At 42.2% G+C, this 20,419-nt stretch overlaps 1 protein-coding gene across 1 annotated transcript in view; it reads left to right on the forward strand.

Annotated features, from left to right (window-relative positions):
• LOC132817100 (kalirin-like) overlaps positions 1 to 20,419 on the forward strand; it is a 63,412-nt gene that overhangs the window by 18,446 nt on the left and 24,547 nt on the right. Inside the window, exons 4-5 of the mRNA XM_060827257.1 lie at positions 1,213 to 1,316; positions 20,089 to 20,158. Of these exons, the coding sequence (XP_060683240.1) occupies positions 1,213 to 1,316; positions 20,089 to 20,158 (174 nt within the window). The remainder of the gene's footprint in view (positions 1 to 1,212; positions 1,317 to 20,088; positions 20,159 to 20,419) is intronic.

Consider the following 20,419-nt stretch of genomic DNA (forward strand, 5'->3'; position numbering starts at 1 on the left):
CTTTGTGATACAAGTACATGGGTAGCCTTCTGTGAATGTGTTCAGTAACTAACCTCTACGGTTTAAAAAACAAAGTTAAGACCTACCAAATAAGGTTTCACTCTGAAAGTTGGCTCATCTAGTATTACCATCTAGAGGGGAAATCAGAAGATTGATAGAAAATTTACACCTCATGCCCTACAGCCATCTCTTTGCTCCAGTGATGTAAATTACAAAAGATCAATTGTATTTCAGTCATATTGTGTATAGCCAAGACCAAGGCCCAGAAACTTTTGTCCTCCTCCTACTTGCCAATGTTGGAATGGGAAAGAGGGCCAGCAGGAAAGCATTCCTTCAAATGGATTCACCACATCTGAATCAAATCTACGTAGTGATGATAATGTCAGGAAGCATACTGTAGCCAGACCATTGATGAAGTGGGACTACCGGGTCCTGCAGCGGACAAAAAGGCAGCTTAGCACCACCTTCTCAAGGACAATCAGAGATGGACAATAAACTCTGAACAAACCAGTGATGTCTATTTCCCATGAATGATTGAAATAAAGCTGCAGAATCTGAACATTTGAAGGTGACCCAGGCAATCATCCCGCACTTGAAGCCTAAGGGCAGCAACCAGCAATACGAAAGCTAGGTGACCAGTCTAATATCCGAATTCTGGCAGAGTCTAGGCAGTGGCACTTACTCTGCTACATGAGTTGGTGGGGCAGACCTAAAGATTTTAACACTAGCGACACAGTGTCTCAGTGGTTAGCACAGCTGCCTCGCAACACCAGCAACTAGGTTAGATTCCAGCCTCAGGCAGCTGTCTGTGTGGAGTTTGCACATTGTCCCAGCGTCTGAATGGGTTTCATTTGGGTGCTCCGGTTTCCTGTCACAATCCAAAGATGTTCAGGTTCGGTGAATTGGCCATGCCAAATTGCCCATAGTGTTTAGGGTTGTGTAGACACTATGTGTAGACCCTGCCTTAGTCAGGGGAAATGTAAAGTAGTAGGACAGGGGAGTGGGTCTGAGTGGGATACTCTTTGGAGGGTCAGTGTGGACTTGTTGGGCCAAATGGCCTGTTTCCACACTGTAGGGATTCTATGATTTTCAGGACTTTTACTAGTTTGGGTTTCTGAATTTGTAAGAAATTATAATAATTGTACTAGCATGGCATAATTATAGGAAACTTCAGTTGTAACACTAAATTTCTGCATATTTCTGACACTTTAGGGTTACATGAAAAAAATGGAAGAGAAAGGAATTCCTGATGATATGAAAGGAAAAGACAAAATTGTTTTTGGAAATCTTCAACAGATCTACGAATGGCACAACAAGTATGTAGGTAGCCATCTTAGATAGTTACTGCTAAAGAAACAAAATCAAGAATTTGTGAAGAGAATTTCTAATCATTTTCTTAATGTTTCTCTGCTAATACTTCCTCTTTCTCTGAAGATTTTAAAACTTTCTTCACATAATGACACAGCTAGCAGTCACCTTTTAGTCATTTGACAAGTTAGGCATTTTAGAAAACTGATATAGAACATAGAACATTACAGTGCAGTACAGGCCCTCTATGTTGAGCCAACCTGTGGAACCAATCTGAAGCCTATCTATCCTACACGATTCCATTTTCATCCATATGCCTATCCAATGTCCATTTAAATGCCCTTAAAGTTGGCAAGTCTACTACTGTTGCAAGCAGTGTGTTCTACACTCTCACTACTCTCTGAGTAAATAACTTACCTCTGACATCTATCTTATATCTACCACCCCTCAATTTAAAGATATGTCCCCTCATGCTAGCCATCATCATCTGAGGAAAAAGGCTCTCATTGTCCACTCTATCTAATCCTTTGATATGAAAAGGAGAAAACAGTAAATCAGGAAATTATGGTTAGGTAATATTGAACTTGTGTTTTCAAAACCTAAAATTGGTAACCAACAAAATAAACTCTCTAACACCAACACTGCGATATCACTACATGACAAGGACTAAAGAAGTTCAAGAAGGCAGATCGCTGTTGCCTCCTTAAAGGGAAAGTGGGAATGGGCAATAAATGTTAGCCTCACCATGAACACCAATGTCACATGAATGAACTTTTTTTTTTAAAACTTACATATTTCTCCTTGATTATGACTACCTTCAACGTTTACAACATTAACCAACTATCCGTCCTAATTTAACTCTTGATGTCTGCACTTTTCTTACAACTATTTCCAAACTGTTCACTTGCAACACTTGCATCAAATAACAGTGCAAATCAGTCCCATCTTGTTTAGTAGTCTGACAATAGACAATAGACAATAGGTGCAGGAGTAGCCATTCAGCCCTTCAAGCCTGCACCGCCATTCAATATGATCATAGTTGATCATTCCTAATTAGTATCCTCTTCCTGCCTTATCTCCATAACCCTTGATTCCACTATCTTTGAGAGCTCTATACAAGTCTTTCTTAAATGAATCCAGAGACTGGGCCTCCACTGCCCTCTGGGGCAGAGCATTCCACACAGCCACCACACTCTGGGTGAAGAAGTTTCTCCTCATCTCTATCCTAAATGGTCTACCCCGTATTTTTAAGCTGTGTCCTCTGGTTCGGCACTCACCCATCAGTGGAAACATGTTTCCTGCTGCCAGAGTGTCCAATCCTTTCATAATCTTATATGTCTCAATCAGATCCCCTCTCAGTCTTCTAAACTCAAGGGTATACAAGCCCAGTCGCTTCAGTCTTTCAGTGTAAGGTAATCCCTCCATTCCAGGAATTGACCTCGTGAACCTATGCTGCACTCCCTCAATAGCCAGAATGTCTTTCCTCAAATTTGGAGACCAGAACTGCACACAGTACTCCAGGTGTGGTCTCACCAGGGCCCTGTACAGCTGCAGAAGCACCTCTTTGCTTCTATATTCAATTCCTCTTGTTATGAAGGCCAACATGCTATTAGCCTTCTTCACTACCTGCTATACCTGCATGCTTGCCTTCATTGACTGGTGTACAAGAACACCCAGATCTCTCTGTACTGCCCCTTTACCTAAATTGTTTCCATTGAGGTAGTAATCTGCCTTCCTGTTCTTGCCACCAAAGTGGATAACCATACATTTATCCACATTAAACTGCATTTGCCATGCATCTGCCCACTCACCTAACTTGTCTAGCTCATCCTGTAATCTCCTAACATCCTCATCACATTTCACCCTGCCACCCAGCTTTGTATCATCAGCAAATTAGCTAATGTTATTGCTGATACCATCTTCTATATCATTAACACTTTTTGTAAAAAGCTGCGGTCCCAGCATGGATCCCTGCGGTACCCCACTGGTCACTGCCTGCCATTCTAAAATGGAACCGTATATCACTACCCTTTGTTTCCTATCAGCCAGGAGAAAGTGAGGTCTGCAGATGCTGGAGATCAGAGTTGAAAATGTGTTGCTGGAAAGGCGCAGCAGGTCAGGCAGCATCCAAGGAACAGGAGATTCGATGTTTCGGGCATAAGCCTGTTTCCTATCAGCCAACCAATTTTCAATCCAATCTAGTACTTTGCCCCCAATACCATGCGCCCTAATTTTACTCACTAACCTCCTGTGTGGGACTTTATCAAAAGCTTTCTGAAAGTCCAGGTACACTACATCTACTGGATCTCCCTGGTCCATCTTCAGCGTTACATCCTCAAAAAATTCAAGAAGATTAGTCAAGCATGATTTCCCCTTCATAAATCCATGCTGACTCTGTCCTATCCTGTTACTACTATCCAGATGTGCCGTAATTTCATCCTTTATAATAGACTCCAGCATCTTTCCCACCACTGAGGTCAGACTAACTGGTTTATAATTTCCTGCTTTCTCTCTCCCACCTTTCTTAAAAAGTGGTACAACATTAGCCACCCTCCAATCCTCAGGAACTGACCCCGAATCTATCGAACTCTGGAAAATAATCACCAACGCATCCATGATTTCCCAAGCTACCTCCTTCAGTACCCTGGGATGTAGACCATCAGGCTCCGGAGACTTATCAACCTTCAGACCTAACAGTCTCTCCAAAACCAAATCCTGGCAAATATAGATTCCCTTAAGTTCAGGTCCTTCAGCCACTGTTACCTCAGGGAGATTGCTTGTGTCTTCCCCAGTGAACACAGATCTGAAGTACCCATTTAATTCTTCTGCCATTTCTTTGTTCCCCGTAATATATTCCCCTGTTTCTGTCTTCAAGGGCCCAATTTTAGTCCCAACCATTTTTTTGCCTTGCACATACTTAAAAAAGCTTTTACTATCCTCCTTTATATTATTGGCCAGTTTACCTTCATACCTCATTTTTCCTCTGTATACTTCCTTCTCAGTAATCCTCTGTTGCTCTTTAAAAGCTTCCCAGTCTTCAGTTTTCCCACTTATCTTTTCTAAGTTATACTTTTTCTCTTTTAACTTTATATGTTTCTTAACTTCCCTTGTCAGCCACGGCCACCCATGCCTCCTTCTGGGATCTTTCTTCCTTTTAGGAATGAACTGATCCAGCAACTTCTGCATTATACACAGAAATATCTGCCATTGTTCCTCCACGGTCATCCCTGCTAAGGTATTGCACCATTGAACTTTGGCCAGCTCCTCCCTCATAGCTCCATAGTTCCCTTTATTCAACAGAAGTACTGTCACTTCCAACTATATCCTCTCCCTCTCAAATTGCAGATTGAAGCTTAATGTATTGTGGTCACTACTTCCCAATGGCTCCTTCACTTCAGGGTCTCTGACCAATTATGCTTCATTACACAATACCAGATCCAGAATTGCCTTCTCCCTGGTAGGCTCCAGCACCAGCTGCTCTAAGAATCCATCTCTGAGGCACTCCACAAAGTCTCTTTCTTGAGGTCCAATACCATCCTGATTCTCCCTGTCTACCTGCATGTTAAAATCCCCCATAACAACTGTAGTAACATCTTTGTGACAGGCCAATTTCAGCTCCTGATTCATCTTACATCCGACATCCAGACTACTGTTTGGGGGGCTGTAGATGACTCCCAAGAGAGTCTTTTAACCCTTAGTATTTCGCAGCTCTATCCACACTGACTCTACATCCCCTGATTCTAGGTCCCCTCGCGCAAGGAACTGAATATCGTCCCTTACCAACAAGGCCACCCCACCCCCTCTGCCTGTCAGTCTGTCCTTTTGATAGTACATGTAGCCTTGAATATTCATTTCCCAGGCCCTGTCCACTTGAAGCCACATCTCAGTTATCCCCACAATATTGTATCTGCCAATTTCCAAAAGAGCCTCAAGCTCATCCATCTTATGTCTAATGCTTCGTGCATTCATATACAGTATTTTTAATTTGTTCCTGCTCTCACCCTTCCCATCAATGCCTATTTCACTCAACCTTACAGCATGATCCCTTTCCGAGTTTTCTGCCTCATTGATACAGTTGTCTTTCTTGACTTCTCTTGTTCTAACTTTCCCTTCAATTTCCTTTTTAAACATCCAGTTTGTCCCCTCCACCCCCCCCCCCCCCCCACCGGCTACATAGTTTAAATATAGCGGTGTTGCAGTAGATAACCTGCCTGCCAGAATGCTGGTCCCTAACCTATTAAGGTGCAAACCGTCTCTCTTGTAGAATTTATGCTTACCACAAAATATACCCCAGTGATCCAAGAACAGTGATCCAAAAAGGGAAATGTTGCATTTCAATTGGATAAGCAAATGAGAAAGCAACATAGCATACACTAAACAGACAACAACAGAATTGATACGATGGGGTTTTGCAAGGTAGACTGATTTACATATTATTTTTACACAGGCAAGGTCAGTTGCATATACATTTGCAGGACCAGGGAAGGGACAAAAGAGAATAAAACTTGGGTTGAGCAACTCTGTTGACCAATACCATGAAGCGGGTAGATCACCTAACACTGGATACCACAAAGTATTGTTAAACAATTGCTCAACATTGACTATACTCATGAGTTTTGAGAAGATTTATAGCTCAGGTTGAGGTTCTAGATGTAAGTTTGCTCGCTGATCTGGAAGGTTCATTTTCAGATATTTCCTCACCATACTAAATAACATCATCATTGAGCCTCCAGTGAAGCACCCGTGGTATGGCCCACGTTTTATTTATGTGTTTAAGTTTCCTTGGTTTGGTGATGTCATTTCCTGTGGTGATGTCATTTCCTGTTCTTCTCTTCAGCAGGTGGTAAATGGGATCCAAATCAATGTGTTTGTTGATAGAGTTCCAGTTGGAGTGCTATTCTTCTTCTGGGAATTCTCGCGCGTGTCTCTGTTTGACTTCTCCTAGGATGAATGGGTTGGCCCAGTTGAAGTGACGTCCTTCCTCATCTGTATGTAATGATACAAGCGAGATTGGGTCATGACTTTTTGTGGCAAGTTGATGTTCATGTATCCTGGTGGCTAATTTTCTGCCTGTTTGTCCAACTTAGTGTTTGTTACCATTCTTGCACGGTATTTTGTAAATGACATTAGTTTTGCTTGTTGTCTGTAAAGGGTCTTTCAAGTTCATTAGCTGCTGTTTTAGTGTGTTGGTGATTTTGAGGGCTATCATGATGCCAAGGAGTCTGAGTAGTCTGATAGTCATTTCCAAGATGTCTCTGATGTAGCGGAGAGTGGCTAGGCTTTCTGTCTGCCTGTTTGCGTAATGGTCTCCATTGACATAGCAGCCCTCTTCACATCCATCAAGAGGGTGCTGAGTTGGAAGGTTGTCTTCTCCCTGAGACATTCAGTGAGCTACACTGGGGAGACAGGATGCCAACTCGCTGAAGGTTTCAGCGAACGTCTTTGATACACATGCATCAAACAACCCCACCGCCCTGTGGCCGACCATTTCAACTCCCCCTCTCACTCAACCAAGGACATGCAAGTCTTGGGTCTCCTCCACCGCCAAATCCAAGCCACTCATCTTACACCTTGGGAGCCTTCAACGACAAGGCATCATCAATGTCACTAGTTTCCATATTTCCACCCCTCCCACCCCTCCTCGCACCCCCCCCCATCTCATCCCAGATCCAACTCTCCAACTTGGCACCGCCCTCTTGACTTGCCCTACCTGTCCAGCTTCCTTCCCACCTATCTGCTCCACCCTCCTCTCCAACCTGTCACCATCATCCCCCACCTGCATCGACCTATCGCCTTCCCAACTACCTTCTCCCAACCCTCACCCCTACCCCCACATTCCTATTTATCTCTCATCCCCCTTTCCCCCAACATTCCTGATGAAGGGCTTATACCCAAAATGTCAACTCTCCTGCTCCTCAGATGCTGCCTGACCTGCTAGGCATTTCCAGCACTACACTTTTTGACTATGATAAGGTGTTCTCAATGTAATGTATGTACAGTCTACAGTGCTCTGCACCTGGAGGATGCCTGTTACATCAGCAATGTTTACTGTCCAGGCTGAGCACTGACCTTGTCATGGGGAAACAGATGACATTGTGTCACAAATTTGATGATATCAGCCTTGATGCAGTTGTAGTTTGAGGACTGATCCTCAATACTTCCCAGTGGATCCTCAGAAACAGCCAATTACATAAAAGTTAAGTGTTGCTGTCACCTCGATGGCCACTGACATAGGATGGTCACTTACCTCTTCAGATAGCAGGTCGTGTTCCAGCAGATGACCCAGTGCTGTTACAGTATCCCGGGATATCCATACTCAGCACAGGCACTGCATCTTGCTCATCTGAAGGAAATGACATCATGAGCAATAGACTCTGGACTTCCTGTAGCTTTGCCACATTCTGTGCTGCCCATCTGCTGCAACCTCTTCACATGGAGACAGTTCGACAGAAGCTGCAAGTTGTTGCTGGTCCTGGGCTCGCTGAAGCATGTGTTCCTCTTCTATGTCTCTGCATTTCTGTTGTCCATAGTGATGGTAACCCTTTCAGTGGATGGATCCTATGTCACAGCTCTAATTAGCTTATTTGGGGAAGGGAGAAACACAATAGCTCCTTGGTAATGTGAACAGGCAGCATTAGCTGCACTCTCAAATGAGTAGCTACCATAATCCTTGATACAGTGTGACATGGAAGTCTCCAAAATAAAGGGCCATAGGATTCCATCAACCTTTGACATATAGACAAACCATGTCATGCAAGTACAGTAGGAGAGTGTAAGTTCAGTAAGCTTTTTGAAAACTTATCCCATCCCCATGCCCCCACATCACCCAAGAAATGCAGTATTGCGTGTAAGGACATGCTGTCAAATACTTCCAGGTGAGAGGAAAGCAGCTCCATACTCTTGTAAAGCTTACAAGACCTTGAAATGTATTTTGTATATGGTGCTTTTTCAGTCCCCTTTGACTGCTTCTGCTTCACAGAGATGACCATGATCAATCTGCAAAAGCCAAATGACATGACCAAATTTTCTTGTGGCTAGGATTGATATCCAACATCATTGATCATTACATGTGTTCACATGCAGAGTTCTATATTACTGGTGTCTGTAAACTGCAGTGTGTTAGTGCTTGATTAAAGCATTTGCATCTTGAAGGGCCTTGTATCATTCATATGTGGAAGCTGCTCACTCAGGCAGGAAAAAAGAACACTTAACCCACCTACCTGGGTGTGGTGGCAGTCATTTCTCATTATGCATCTGTGATCAGGAATTGTCACAGTCTAATTTCTCTCTGCTCGCTGGGAACATAGCAACTTATGTATAAATGAGGCAAGAATAGGTAATGATATGTAAATATAAGCAATTAGGGCCCTTGTCACTCAGTTGTGAGATTCTCAATTTGCTGGTAAAACATTAAGTGTAAAGTTAGACTTTGATCTCATCTCAAGAGCAAAATTTTTTCAACCTTACCATATTTTCCCAACTGACTTGGTATGGGGCTGTCCTTATAGGTTGAATGCATTTGACTTCAGGAAATTCCCAAATTCTCTGCTGGTAAACTGTAGCCCATTACCTGTGACCAACATTTCCGTGAGTCCTTGTATTGTAAAAGATGCATGCAATTTTCTATCGCCATCCCCATGTTAGACAAATGAACTCTGAACACATCCAAGTACCTTGAGTGGACATCCACAATGACTAAGAACATTAAGTCCATGAACGACCTGCGCAGTCCAGGTGGAACCAAGTCCAGGGTTTACCTGGCCATTCCCGCGAATGTGGGGGAGTTGCTGACAGTAATTTGTGTCCTCGTTGGCACTCTGGGCATTGCCCCACCATGCTCAGGATAATCGCTTCTGCTTCTCATAATAATATGTCATCTTTGACTGTGATCTGGATTCTCCAGGTCCAAAAAGGTTTTCAGTTCTGGATCCTTTGGTTTCTCTATCACCACCAGCTGTTTCAGTTTTGCCAGGATCAGATCTCTCTGCACCCAAAGTCCGATATTCTCAGCTGTGAGTGCAAGTGTGTCCAGAAAATTTAAAACCATTACAGACTATTCCAGTGGTGGCACCATCAGTAGTGTATCTTCCAGCGGGAGGGGGCTCAGTGCATCTACATTTGCTACTTAGCTTCCCAGACACTGTTCCAACTTGTAATTATCAGCCTGAACCACGGGCAGCATTACCTTGACCTCTTTAAGTAGAACTAGCGGGGATTTATAGAAACAGAATCCCTACAGTGTGGAAGCAAGCCATTTGCCCCATCGGGTCCAGTCCAACTCTCCAAAAAGTATCCTACCTATTCCCAGACCACCCACCCCCCCCCACCCCCCGATCCTATCACCCTGCATTTCTCATAGCTAATTCCCAAGCCCAAATATCTCTGGATACTATTGGCAATTTAGCGTGGCCAATCCCACCTAACTTGCACATCTTTAGACAGTGGGAGGAAATTGGAGCACCCAGAGGAAATCCACAGAGTCCCAGAGAATGTGCAAACACCACGCAGACAGACACCCAAGGGTGGAATCTAACTTGAGTCCCTGGGATTGAGAGGTTGCAGTGTTGGCCACAGCAGACACTGTGTGGTTCATTATTCTTACAAATTTATGTCCATAAAGGTATTAGTGGAATTTCCTGACTCCACATATAACTGCCAAACCTTTCTTCTCTATCTGGGCATATCTACAGTCTGCATTAGCCAAACTCCTGGATTCATACACCATTGAGAATTTCTCTCCATTTGGCCACCTATAAGTTTATACTACCCCAAAGAGGTATGGGGAAATGTCACATGCCAATACCAGATATTACTTGGGATCATACTATGCCAACACCTTCGAGGATGGTAGTTGTTTCTTTATTTCCCTGAAAGCTAGAGCTTGGCTACACAACCATTTCCAATGCTGACCCTTTTTTTAAAAGAGTTGATGCAAGCATACCAGGATGGAGGCCAGGTTAAGTATGAATGTTCTGTAATAATTCACCAGCCCAAGAAAATTCCTGTACAGATTTAAGAGCCAGGGCACCTTTTATCACCCTCATTTTATTTCCAATGGATCTAACCCGATCTCATTGACTCTATAACCCTGGTAGCTCACATGGGGTGGCTGGAACACACATATTTCCCTTCTAAGCCATACACCCAGCTGGGAGAAACATCTAAGTGCTACATACAAGTTCTCTAAACGTTCTTTATTGATCTTCTCTCTTCTCAGCAAGTCATCTCGATAAATACCGACCTGGGGTAGGACATTGTAAAGTGTTTTCCAACCTCTGCTGAAAAATTGTATTGGCTAACAAAATCCCAAATGGCAGCCTTGTATATTGGTACAAAGCCTTATGGTATTAGTTGTAGCATACTTCTGGGAATCCTCATCTAATCATAATTGCAGGTACACATGGCTCATGTCCAGGAGGATAGTGCCATGAAGGATAGCTACCTTCCCAACAGCTTTGTGTATAAGTCCTCTTTGCAAGGGATTAGGTATTTATCCAGCTACAAAAGGCGGTTTACCATTTGTTTAAAATCCCCTGAAAGGCAAACCAACCTATTGGGCTTCACAATCAGTGTTGCCCATTCCATATACTGGACTGGTTTGACGATTCCTTCATTTTCCAACCTTCTGATTTCTGACTCTACTTTTGCATGTAAGGCAAATGGCACTAGGTGAGCCTTCTAGAATTATGGAATGGTCAACATGCAAGGTGGCATTGGCTCCTTTGATAGTCTCTGGACCTTCCTGAATAATTTCTGGAATTAGTACTTCATTCAGGCAGCCATTTTCTCATCGAAAAATATGGAGCCAATCTAAGTGAATCTTTCTCAAATAATTTCTACAGTCAGTGTGAACTGAACCAGCAGCTTCTCATAAGAGACCAAAACCAAAGTTGTAACCTTAATCTGCGAAGGTTCCCCATTATAGGTTCTTCGTCTAGCTGAGGCCTTGTGCAAACTTAAGAGTTGGAGTCCAGAGCGAATCTTGTTAAAGATTGGCTCTGCAATCACTGATACAGTTGTACCTGTATCAACTTCCATTAGAACCAAGTGACTACTTAACCAGACATTTATTTTGTTTGTTTCTGATTTGGATGTTGCTAAGCAATTTAGTTGTTCCAAGCCAGAAGTAGGTGACCTTTCGAGGGTGAGCATTCCTGCATACCTGCCTGTGAGTTCTCTTACTTAATTTAGTTGGGTCTTTTTGCTGTCTTAAGTCCGTATACTGACAATGGCTTGCTGGCCTGGATTCTGAAGAAATCATTAACTGTTTGGCCAAGGCTTGGCTTTGTTTTGGGTTTTTTCTGTGGGCTGACCTCGAGTTCCTCTGTTTAGGATATGTCCTGACTGAGGCTATGCAATTGCATTCATTCAAGTGGCATTCCTTCATACTTCGAGGGTGCCCACATCCTTTGGAATATCTTCAAACTCATTTGTGGGCGGCACGGTGGCACAGTGGTTAGCACTGCTGCCTCACAGCGCCTGAAGACCCGGGTTCAATTCCCGACTCAGGCGACTGACTGTGTGGAGTTTGCACGTTCTCCCCGTGCCTGCGTGGGTTTCCTCCGGGTGCTCCGGTTTCCTCCCACAGTCCAAAGATGTGCGGGTCAGGTGAATTGGCCATGCTAAATTGCCCGTAGTGTTAGGTAAGGGGTAATGTAGGGGTATGGGTGGGTTTCGCTTCGGCGGGTCGGTGTGGACTTGTTGGGCCGAAGGGCCTGTTTCCACACTGTAAGTCTAATCTAATCTAAAAAAAAAATGTGCTCCACTTACTGCACTTTCCGATGATAAAGCCAGTTCTCTTTTGGTTTCAGATTCCAGCATCCGCAGTAATGTGCTTTTATATTTTAGTTATAGTTATAGTTATAGTGCCTGTTTGAAGTCCAGTTCGGCCTCAGCCAGTAGATGCTTTTGCACGATTACGTCATTAATCCAAAAATCAAATTGTCTCTCAGCATTTTATTAAGTGTTAAACATGCTTTTGCCAGTTATCTTAATCTTGTTAAAAATCCCAATATGGATTCCCCTGGTTCTCGAATTGCTGAATAAAACCAAATAATGCCTCATAATTAGAGGAGGACTGGGGTCATAATATTCCTTAGCTAAATACATCAACTCCTGAAAGGTTTTAGTATCTGGTGGCTCAGGGAAACTTAGGCTCCTAATAATCGATAAAGTTGTGTGTCCACAGGCTGTCAGAATTACTCATTGCTTTTCAACTGCCCCAATGTCATTCGCCCGAAAAAGAAAATACATTCTTTCCACAAACTAGACATGGTTTTCAATGACAGGATCTATTGGCTACAGAAAATAGGCCATCATTACCCGGCAAGGCATTTGAGTGTTTCATAAAGTCGAATGATATTCCACATATAAGGACAGCTCCATACCATTCTTAATCCAATGGTCTAGCAAAAAGAGCAGTCTGGACTTTGAAGGCAGGCTTAAAGAAATAGCCTACAGCCTCACTTGATACAAAACTGAGGGATCACCTGTCATGAAACTGCAGAGTTAGCTCCAGCAGAGTTGTTAATGGAAAGAAGATGCCGGACCAGGTTAAATCTGATCTTCCCGAAGCTGTGATGGGGGGGGGGGGGGGGGGGGGAGATTGAATCAGGAACACCAATACTGAGCACATGACTCCACTAAATGGGAGAAACAGTTTATTTCAGGGAAGACTTTTGGTGTAGGAGCAACGAGAAAAGCCCTGCATGAGTAAAAGGCATGGTCGATGTGAAGGAGGGTCCAGTGATGCATAAAGTTTGGATCGATGCAACAGTCCTGAACAAGGACATGGACCATAAGGAAACTGCAAACTCACAAACGGTTCAAGAGAAAACATGCCCGGATCCTCGACTGTCTTTCTGACTGCTCTGGAACCTATGGGTTTGCCCTCTCTGTCAAGTGTTGAAGATGCTTTGGAATCTGAGATGGACATGGCAGATGTCACTGCTTTTGCCACCAGAAGAAGAGAATTAAGACCATAAGACCATAAGACATAGGAGTGGAAGTTAGGCCATTCGGCCCATCGAGTCCACTCCACCATTCGATCATGGCTGATGGGCATTTCAACACCACTTACCCACATTCTCCCCATAGCCCTTAATTCTTTGAGACATCAAGAATCTATCAATCTCTGCCTTAAAGACATTTAGCGTCCCGGCCTCTGCTACACTCTGCGGCAATGAATTCCACAGGCCCACCACTCTCTGACTGAAGAAATGTCTCCGCATTTCTGTTCTGAATTGACCCCCTCTAATTCTAAGGCTGTGTCCAGGGGTCCTAGTCTCCTCGCCTAATAGAAAAAATCTCCTAGCGTCCACCCTTTCCAAGCCTTGTATTATCTTGTAAGTTTCTATTAAGTCTCCCCTTAATCTTCTAAACTCCAATGAATACAATTCCAGGATCCTCAGCCGTTCCTCGTATGTTAGACCACCATTCCAGAGATCATCCGTGTGAATCTCCGCTGGACACGTTCCAGTGCCAGTATGTCCTTCCTGAGGTGTGGGGACCAAAACTGGACACAATACTCCAAATGGGGCCTAACCAGAGCTTTATAAAGTCTCAGTAGCACAATGGTGCTTTTATATTCCAACCCTCTTGAGATAAGTTACAACATTGCATTCGCTTTCTTAATCACGGACTCAGCCTGCATGTTTACCTTTAGAGAATCCTCAACTAGCACTCCCAGATCCCTTTGTACTTTGGCTTTACAAATTTTCTCACCGTTTAGAAAGTAGTCTATGCTTTTAGTCTTTTTGCCAAAGTGCAAGACCTCGCATTTGCTCACGTTGAATTCCATCAGCCATTTCCTGGGCCACTCTCCCAAACTGTCTGGATCCTTCTGTAGCCTCCCCACTTCCTCAGTACTACCTGCCTGTCCACCAAACTTCGTATCATCTGCAAACTTCGCTAGAATGCCCCCAGTCCTTTCATCCAGATCATTAATATATAATGCGAACAGCTGTGGCCCCAACACTGAACCCTGTGGGACACCGCTTGTCACCGGCTGCCATTCCGAAAAAGAACCTTTTATCCCAACTCTCTGCCTTCTGTCAGACAGCCAATCCTCAATCCATCCCAGTAGCTCACCTCGAACACCATGGGCCCTCACCTTGCTCAGCAGCCTCCCGTGTGGCACCTTATCAAAGGCCTTTTGGAAGTCTAGATAGACCACATCCACTGGGTTTCCCTGGTCTAACCTACTTGTCGCCTCTTCAAAGAATTCCAACAGGTTTGTCAGGCATGACCTCCCTTACTAAATCCATGTTGACTTGTTCTAATCAGACTCTGCTCTTCTAAGAATTTAGAAACCTCATCCTTAATGATGGATTCTAGAATTTTACCAACAACCGAGGTAAGGCTAATTGGCCTAAAATTTTCCATCTTTTGTCTTGATCCTTTCTTGAACAAGAGGGTTACAACAGCGATCTTCCAATTATCCGGGACTTTCCCTGACTCCAATGACTCTTGAAAGATCTCAACCAATGCCTCTGCTATTTCCTCAGCCACCTCTCTCAGAACTCTAGGATGTATCCCATCGGGGCCAGGAGATTTATCAATTTTAAGACCTTTTAACTTTTCTAGCACTTTCTCTTTTGTAATAGCAACCGAGCTCAACTCAGTCCTCTGACTCACTTTAATTATTGGGATATTACTCATGTCTTCCACTGTGAAAACTGACACAAAAGTACTTGTTAAGTTCTCCTGCTATTTCCTTATCTCCCATCACTAGGCTTCCAGCATCAGTTTGAAGTGGCCCAATGTCTACTTTTACCTGTCGTTTGTTTCTTATGTATTGAAAGAAACTTTTAATACATTGGAATTAATTTCTTTTTAGATACTCCGGGCATAAGAGGAAAGCTACTGTGTATTACACTCTGCCCATATCTGAGGCAGAGTTGGAGGAACCTGACTCAGTGCTAAAACACTCAAAGAGGAGTATCAAAAAGAATCAGCCTATGTCCTCAGACTCTGGGGAGGGTGTAATGATTGTAATGACGCCAGCCAGGTGGACCTCATAGAATATATTCCCTGACTGGAACTGTTAATCTGGTCCAATCAAGGAGCCCTGGCTGACAGATGTAAACACGAGTGTCAGAGGTTCTATTCACTCTGACAGCTGGCTCTGAGGAAACTGGATCATTGTCAAGGACTCTTCACATGTTAATAAAGGGTGACTTGGTGACAGGATACTGGCCTCCATGGAGTTATTTCACCTTCTATTTGCATATAACATTTTGCAGCTTTATAAGGGAGATTAGGACAGTGGGATCCTTCATTCAGGTGTCTTTTCAGCATTGCTTGGTGTCCAGGAAAATAAGGATGCTTCTTTTAGTCCTCTGGACTAACCTCCTTACCTCTAGCTAACTGCCTGTTTCCACTCTATGATTGGATCATGGCCCATGATCTAAGACCTGATTGGCCACCCTTTGTCTCCAACTCTTTACTGCATACTGCAACAATGCTTGGATCCTTACACTACAATCACTAGGTTCTCCAAGGTAACCTGCATTTCCAGATATGTTTCATGTTTTAAAAGATATATCCTCCTAATTTTAATGATAGTTATGCCAACCAAAATAAACCATGTGGTCATCGTGAGCAATTTACTATTTGTCATTCAAAAACATGAAGACAAACATAAAGATGCATTAATTTAAGTTAACAATAGCTGTGACAATATAACAAATAAATCACAAGTTTAGGCACTGAGTATTAGGTAAAATTATTGGAGTTTCTATTAATGGGAATTTGAATGAATTAGAATAGACAACAGTTGTTTAAGTCTTCACGTAAGTTTCTTAACTATAACATACATTCTATATTTAAACGTAGGAACCACTATAGTCAGATTAAATTTATGGAATCCATTGGTCTATGTAGATATCCCTCTTTGATTGAGACACAGATTGTTGGTGTCATTACTGGGGTCATTTGTAGTGTCAGTGTTACTTTCCAAGTTGTCATTTTCCTTTCTCAGTTTCTTTATGTTTTCTAGTTTAACTAACCCTGAATGTATACTCCTTTTTTGCATCATGATCCTTTCATTTTGCTCTGTGGGTTCAGAGGCTGACATTATGAAATAATGGTTGTGATATAATGTACAAATTTAGCTTTTGTTTAATTGAAAGTATAATCTATCCTAATTTTTGAATTCATTCTAAGTATTTTCTGCCTTTTGAAGGCCTGTTGCCAAGACCTTTTGTAATTTGAAGGAGCGTTACATGATCAAAGCTGCAATCTTTTCAATGAGATGGGTTTCTCAAGTGCATGTTAGGAATTCAACTAATTTTTGAAGAAGAATTATTTAGGTGCCCCAATCATTGATCCTCTGACAAACATTTAAAACATTTATTTAATTCATGTCAGTGGGACTTTATTGTGTACAAGTTGCTCTATCATATTTCTCTACACAGCAATGAGTTCAGGAAGTCATTGCCACACATGAGCTTCAGAGGCCCCCACAGTCAGAAAGAAAATTAGAGAGAAAACTGGCTGTGACTACACTTCAAAAGGATCTAATTGGCTCTGACGCATTTTGGGAGGATCTGAAAGGTGCCTTATAAATGTTGATTTTTTTTCTTCCTCCTTCCAATCAGCACCTCCATTTATGATCCAGCCTTATATGTTCAGATCACTTGTCCTCAGTGCAAATATTTGCCAGCCACCAAGTTGTACAAAGGATCTGGATTAATATGAGCAATGTAAAGCATGCAAATAGTTATGCTGAAGTATTCTTGCACATTATGTGTAATTCATCAAAATCATTACATGAATGTAAGAGTGTTCCTGTTCAAAGTAAACCACAGTATTCTATACTTATCATTTAACTGTAAATGTAGGAAAATATTGCACATTACTTCTTTATGTGCTGTGTTTATAATTGGAGGCTGTTTACATTTCAACTATGCAGGCATTATCATTACCAGAGAATCACCTGCATTGTGTTCTCTTCCCAGTCCTTCACCATTACACCTCGAGCTCCCCCATGACTTTACCATTGGCTGCCTTCTATTTCTTATCTATCATTCAGCAACATTATTCAAAAACACAAGTTTCACGTGAATGATACCCCACCCACCTCACCAACAACTCAGTTAAACCATTTCAAATTGTCAGACTTTTTATCTGGATGAGCAGCAATTTCCTACAACTAGCAAAACCAAATTCATTGTAATGCCATGAGCCCTAGTTCAAGCCAACAACTCCATCTCTCTTCCTGTCCACCGTTTAAGACTGAAGCAAATGACTTTATCCTCCAAACTATCTTTACCAGTCTAATTTGTCCTATCTATAGAAGACTAAAATCACCCATATTTATTGCAGTATCTACTGCACAGGTCCACATTATTTTTTATTTATAATCTATTATGCATTGTGGCTACTGTCAAATGGATTATAGTACCCTTGAGTGACCCTTTTTCCCTTACAATTACTTGCCTCCAATCAAATTCATTCCACATCTTGATCTGAACATTTCTTTCTACTTTCATTCCTGTCCTTTTTTAACCCCACTATTATTCTTTACACTTTCTACTTATCCTTACAAGATGTCAAATACTCCTGCATATTCAGTCTCCAGCCTTAGTCACCTTGCAATCATATCTCTACATTAGCTTTGAGGTCAGCTGTCAATACTGAATAATTTGAATAATGTTCTATATAGATTCTTATAACTTCTTTGTTTTTACACCATATTGCTCAATTTATAACACCTAGGATTCTATGTGTGTTACTAAAAACTTTTATTAACCTGCCATACCATCTTCAATGATTTGCAAACATATATTCCCAGGTTCTTCTGCTCCTGAATCCCTTTTAGAATTTTACCTTTACTTTCATGTTGCCTCTCCTTGTTCTTCTAACAAGATATATTCACACTTCTCTGTACTAAATTTCACACCCATCGATTTCATCAGCCTGTATAGTTTCTTCTGAGGCCTATCAGTGTCTTCCTTACAGTTCACAGTACTTCCAAGTTATGTGTCAACAATACGTACAAATTGCATTTGTTCTGGCATAGTGTTCAGTCACTTTGGTTTAGAGTAGGAATTATGCTAAAACAAGAATAAGTACAACGAAAAAGAAAGGAGATTCTTATAATGTTTTGACTGGTTAGGCTGAAAAACCTGTTTCTGTGCCCGAGAGTCATTCAATTGATGATGGAACTTGATAAAGTTCCTCTTAGAGCTTAGAATGTGGGGGATCTGGGGTCTGAATAGAACTTTGATCTGTCCCATGGATATGCTGCCCCCCCCGGCCCATCCTTAATCCTGGGGGCAAAAATATTTATATATTGTGTAACTAGCCCAAATTCCACATTAGAGATCTAGTTAACAGCAGTTTGATCAAATTATAGGGGTGTTCCAAATTTAGGGGGGGCAAGGTAATATATAAAGAGTACCACTACAGACAGCTCTACACAAGCTGTAATGATTCTCATGGGTAGACAGAGTCAATGGTCATGATCTGAATATGTGTGTAGGTTTGCTCACTCAGTTAAGTAAAGGATGCTGCACAGGCTACACAGATACGTTTGCTATCAGGCAGTTGACAGAGAACAAATTCATCCCTTAGTGTGTCATATTATGAATGTGACAATAATATACACTACTGCTGTTGAGTGTCAGTGGTGGAGGGAGTGATGTTTGTGGTTGTAGTGCCAATCAAGCAGACTGCTTTGTTGTTGGAGCCGGACCCATCCAGGAAGTGGTGAGTTATCCATCACACTCCTGACTGTGCCTTGTATGTGGTGGGCTGGATTTGGGGAGTCAGGAGGTCAGTTATTCACCTCAGTATACCTAGCCTCTGATTTACTGTTATAGACCATTATTTTAAACTGGCAAGTCCAGTTGAGCCTCTGGTCAATGGTAACCCCAGGATGTCTATAATGGGGTGTTCAATGATGGTAATGCCATTGAGTGTCAAGAGACAGTGGTTAGATTGTCTCTAATTGAAGATGCTCATAGCCTGGCATTTATATGATGCGAATGTTGCTTGCCACTTGTTAATCTGACTATGAATATTGTTGTACTCGGAAATTGACTCCTTCAGTGTCTGAGGAGTTGGGAATCATGCTGAAATCATCGGTGAACATTGCGATTTCTGATCCTATAATGGAGGGAAGGTCATTGATGAAGCAGCTGAAGATGGTTGGGCTGAGGGCACTACCCTGTGGAACTGTAGAACACTATCCTAGAGCTGAGATGACTGACCTCTAACTGCCAGGTATGACTCCAACCAACACAGAGTTCTCCCCACCGATTCCCATTGATTGCAGTTTTGCTAGGGCTCCTTGATGCCACACTCAGTCAAATGTGACCTCGATGGCAAGAGCAGTTACTTTTATCTCATCTCTGGAATTCAGCTCTATTGTCCATGTTTAAACCAAAACTGTAAGGAGGATAGGAGCTGAGTGGCTCTGGCGGAACCCAAACTGGGTGTCAGTGAGCAGCTTATTGGAGGAGAATTTATAAGTTTCCATACATCAGCCTTGTTGTTCTAGGAGCTATAGGTGTTCTTTTGGAAGACATTATCAAAGGAGACTTGGTGAGTACTTATTAATATTCACAAATGTTGGCCATTTCTCCAACTGGCCTGTTGGATTATTATCTAAATAGTATATCCCTGGAGTATGTACTCCATTTTCTGATGCAAAGAATTTTCCACGCTTCTTAAGTGATTGATTATGTTATGTGACTCAATATTCAAGTGGTAAAGAAAAATATGTATTAATTGTAACAAGGCTTTGGAATGATATCTGTTCATATTTCTTTGCAGTTATTTTGCAGGGCAGTTGGATAAATGTCTTCAGGAGCCAGAACATTTGGCAAAGCTCTTCATCAAGCATGTAAGATTTGCTAGTTTACATCAAAATGTTGAATAAAAATAGAAACTTAGCTTATGTAATGTAATAATGTGACAATTTTTCTTTCATCATCATAGAACTGGCATCATTGTGGTTTACTTCAAAGTAACTTCTCGATTACAGAGTCATAGAGTTATACAGCATGGAAACAGATCTTTCGGTCCAACTCATCTGTGCCAATCAGACATCCTAAACTGATTGAGTCCCATTGCCAATATCTGGTCCATAGTTCTTTAAGCCCAT

Source organism: Hemiscyllium ocellatum, chromosome 7, assembly GCF_020745735.1.
Source record: "Hemiscyllium ocellatum isolate sHemOce1 chromosome 7, sHemOce1.pat.X.cur, whole genome shotgun sequence".
NCBI classification, from domain to species: domain Eukaryota; kingdom Metazoa; phylum Chordata; class Chondrichthyes; order Orectolobiformes; family Hemiscylliidae; genus Hemiscyllium; species Hemiscyllium ocellatum.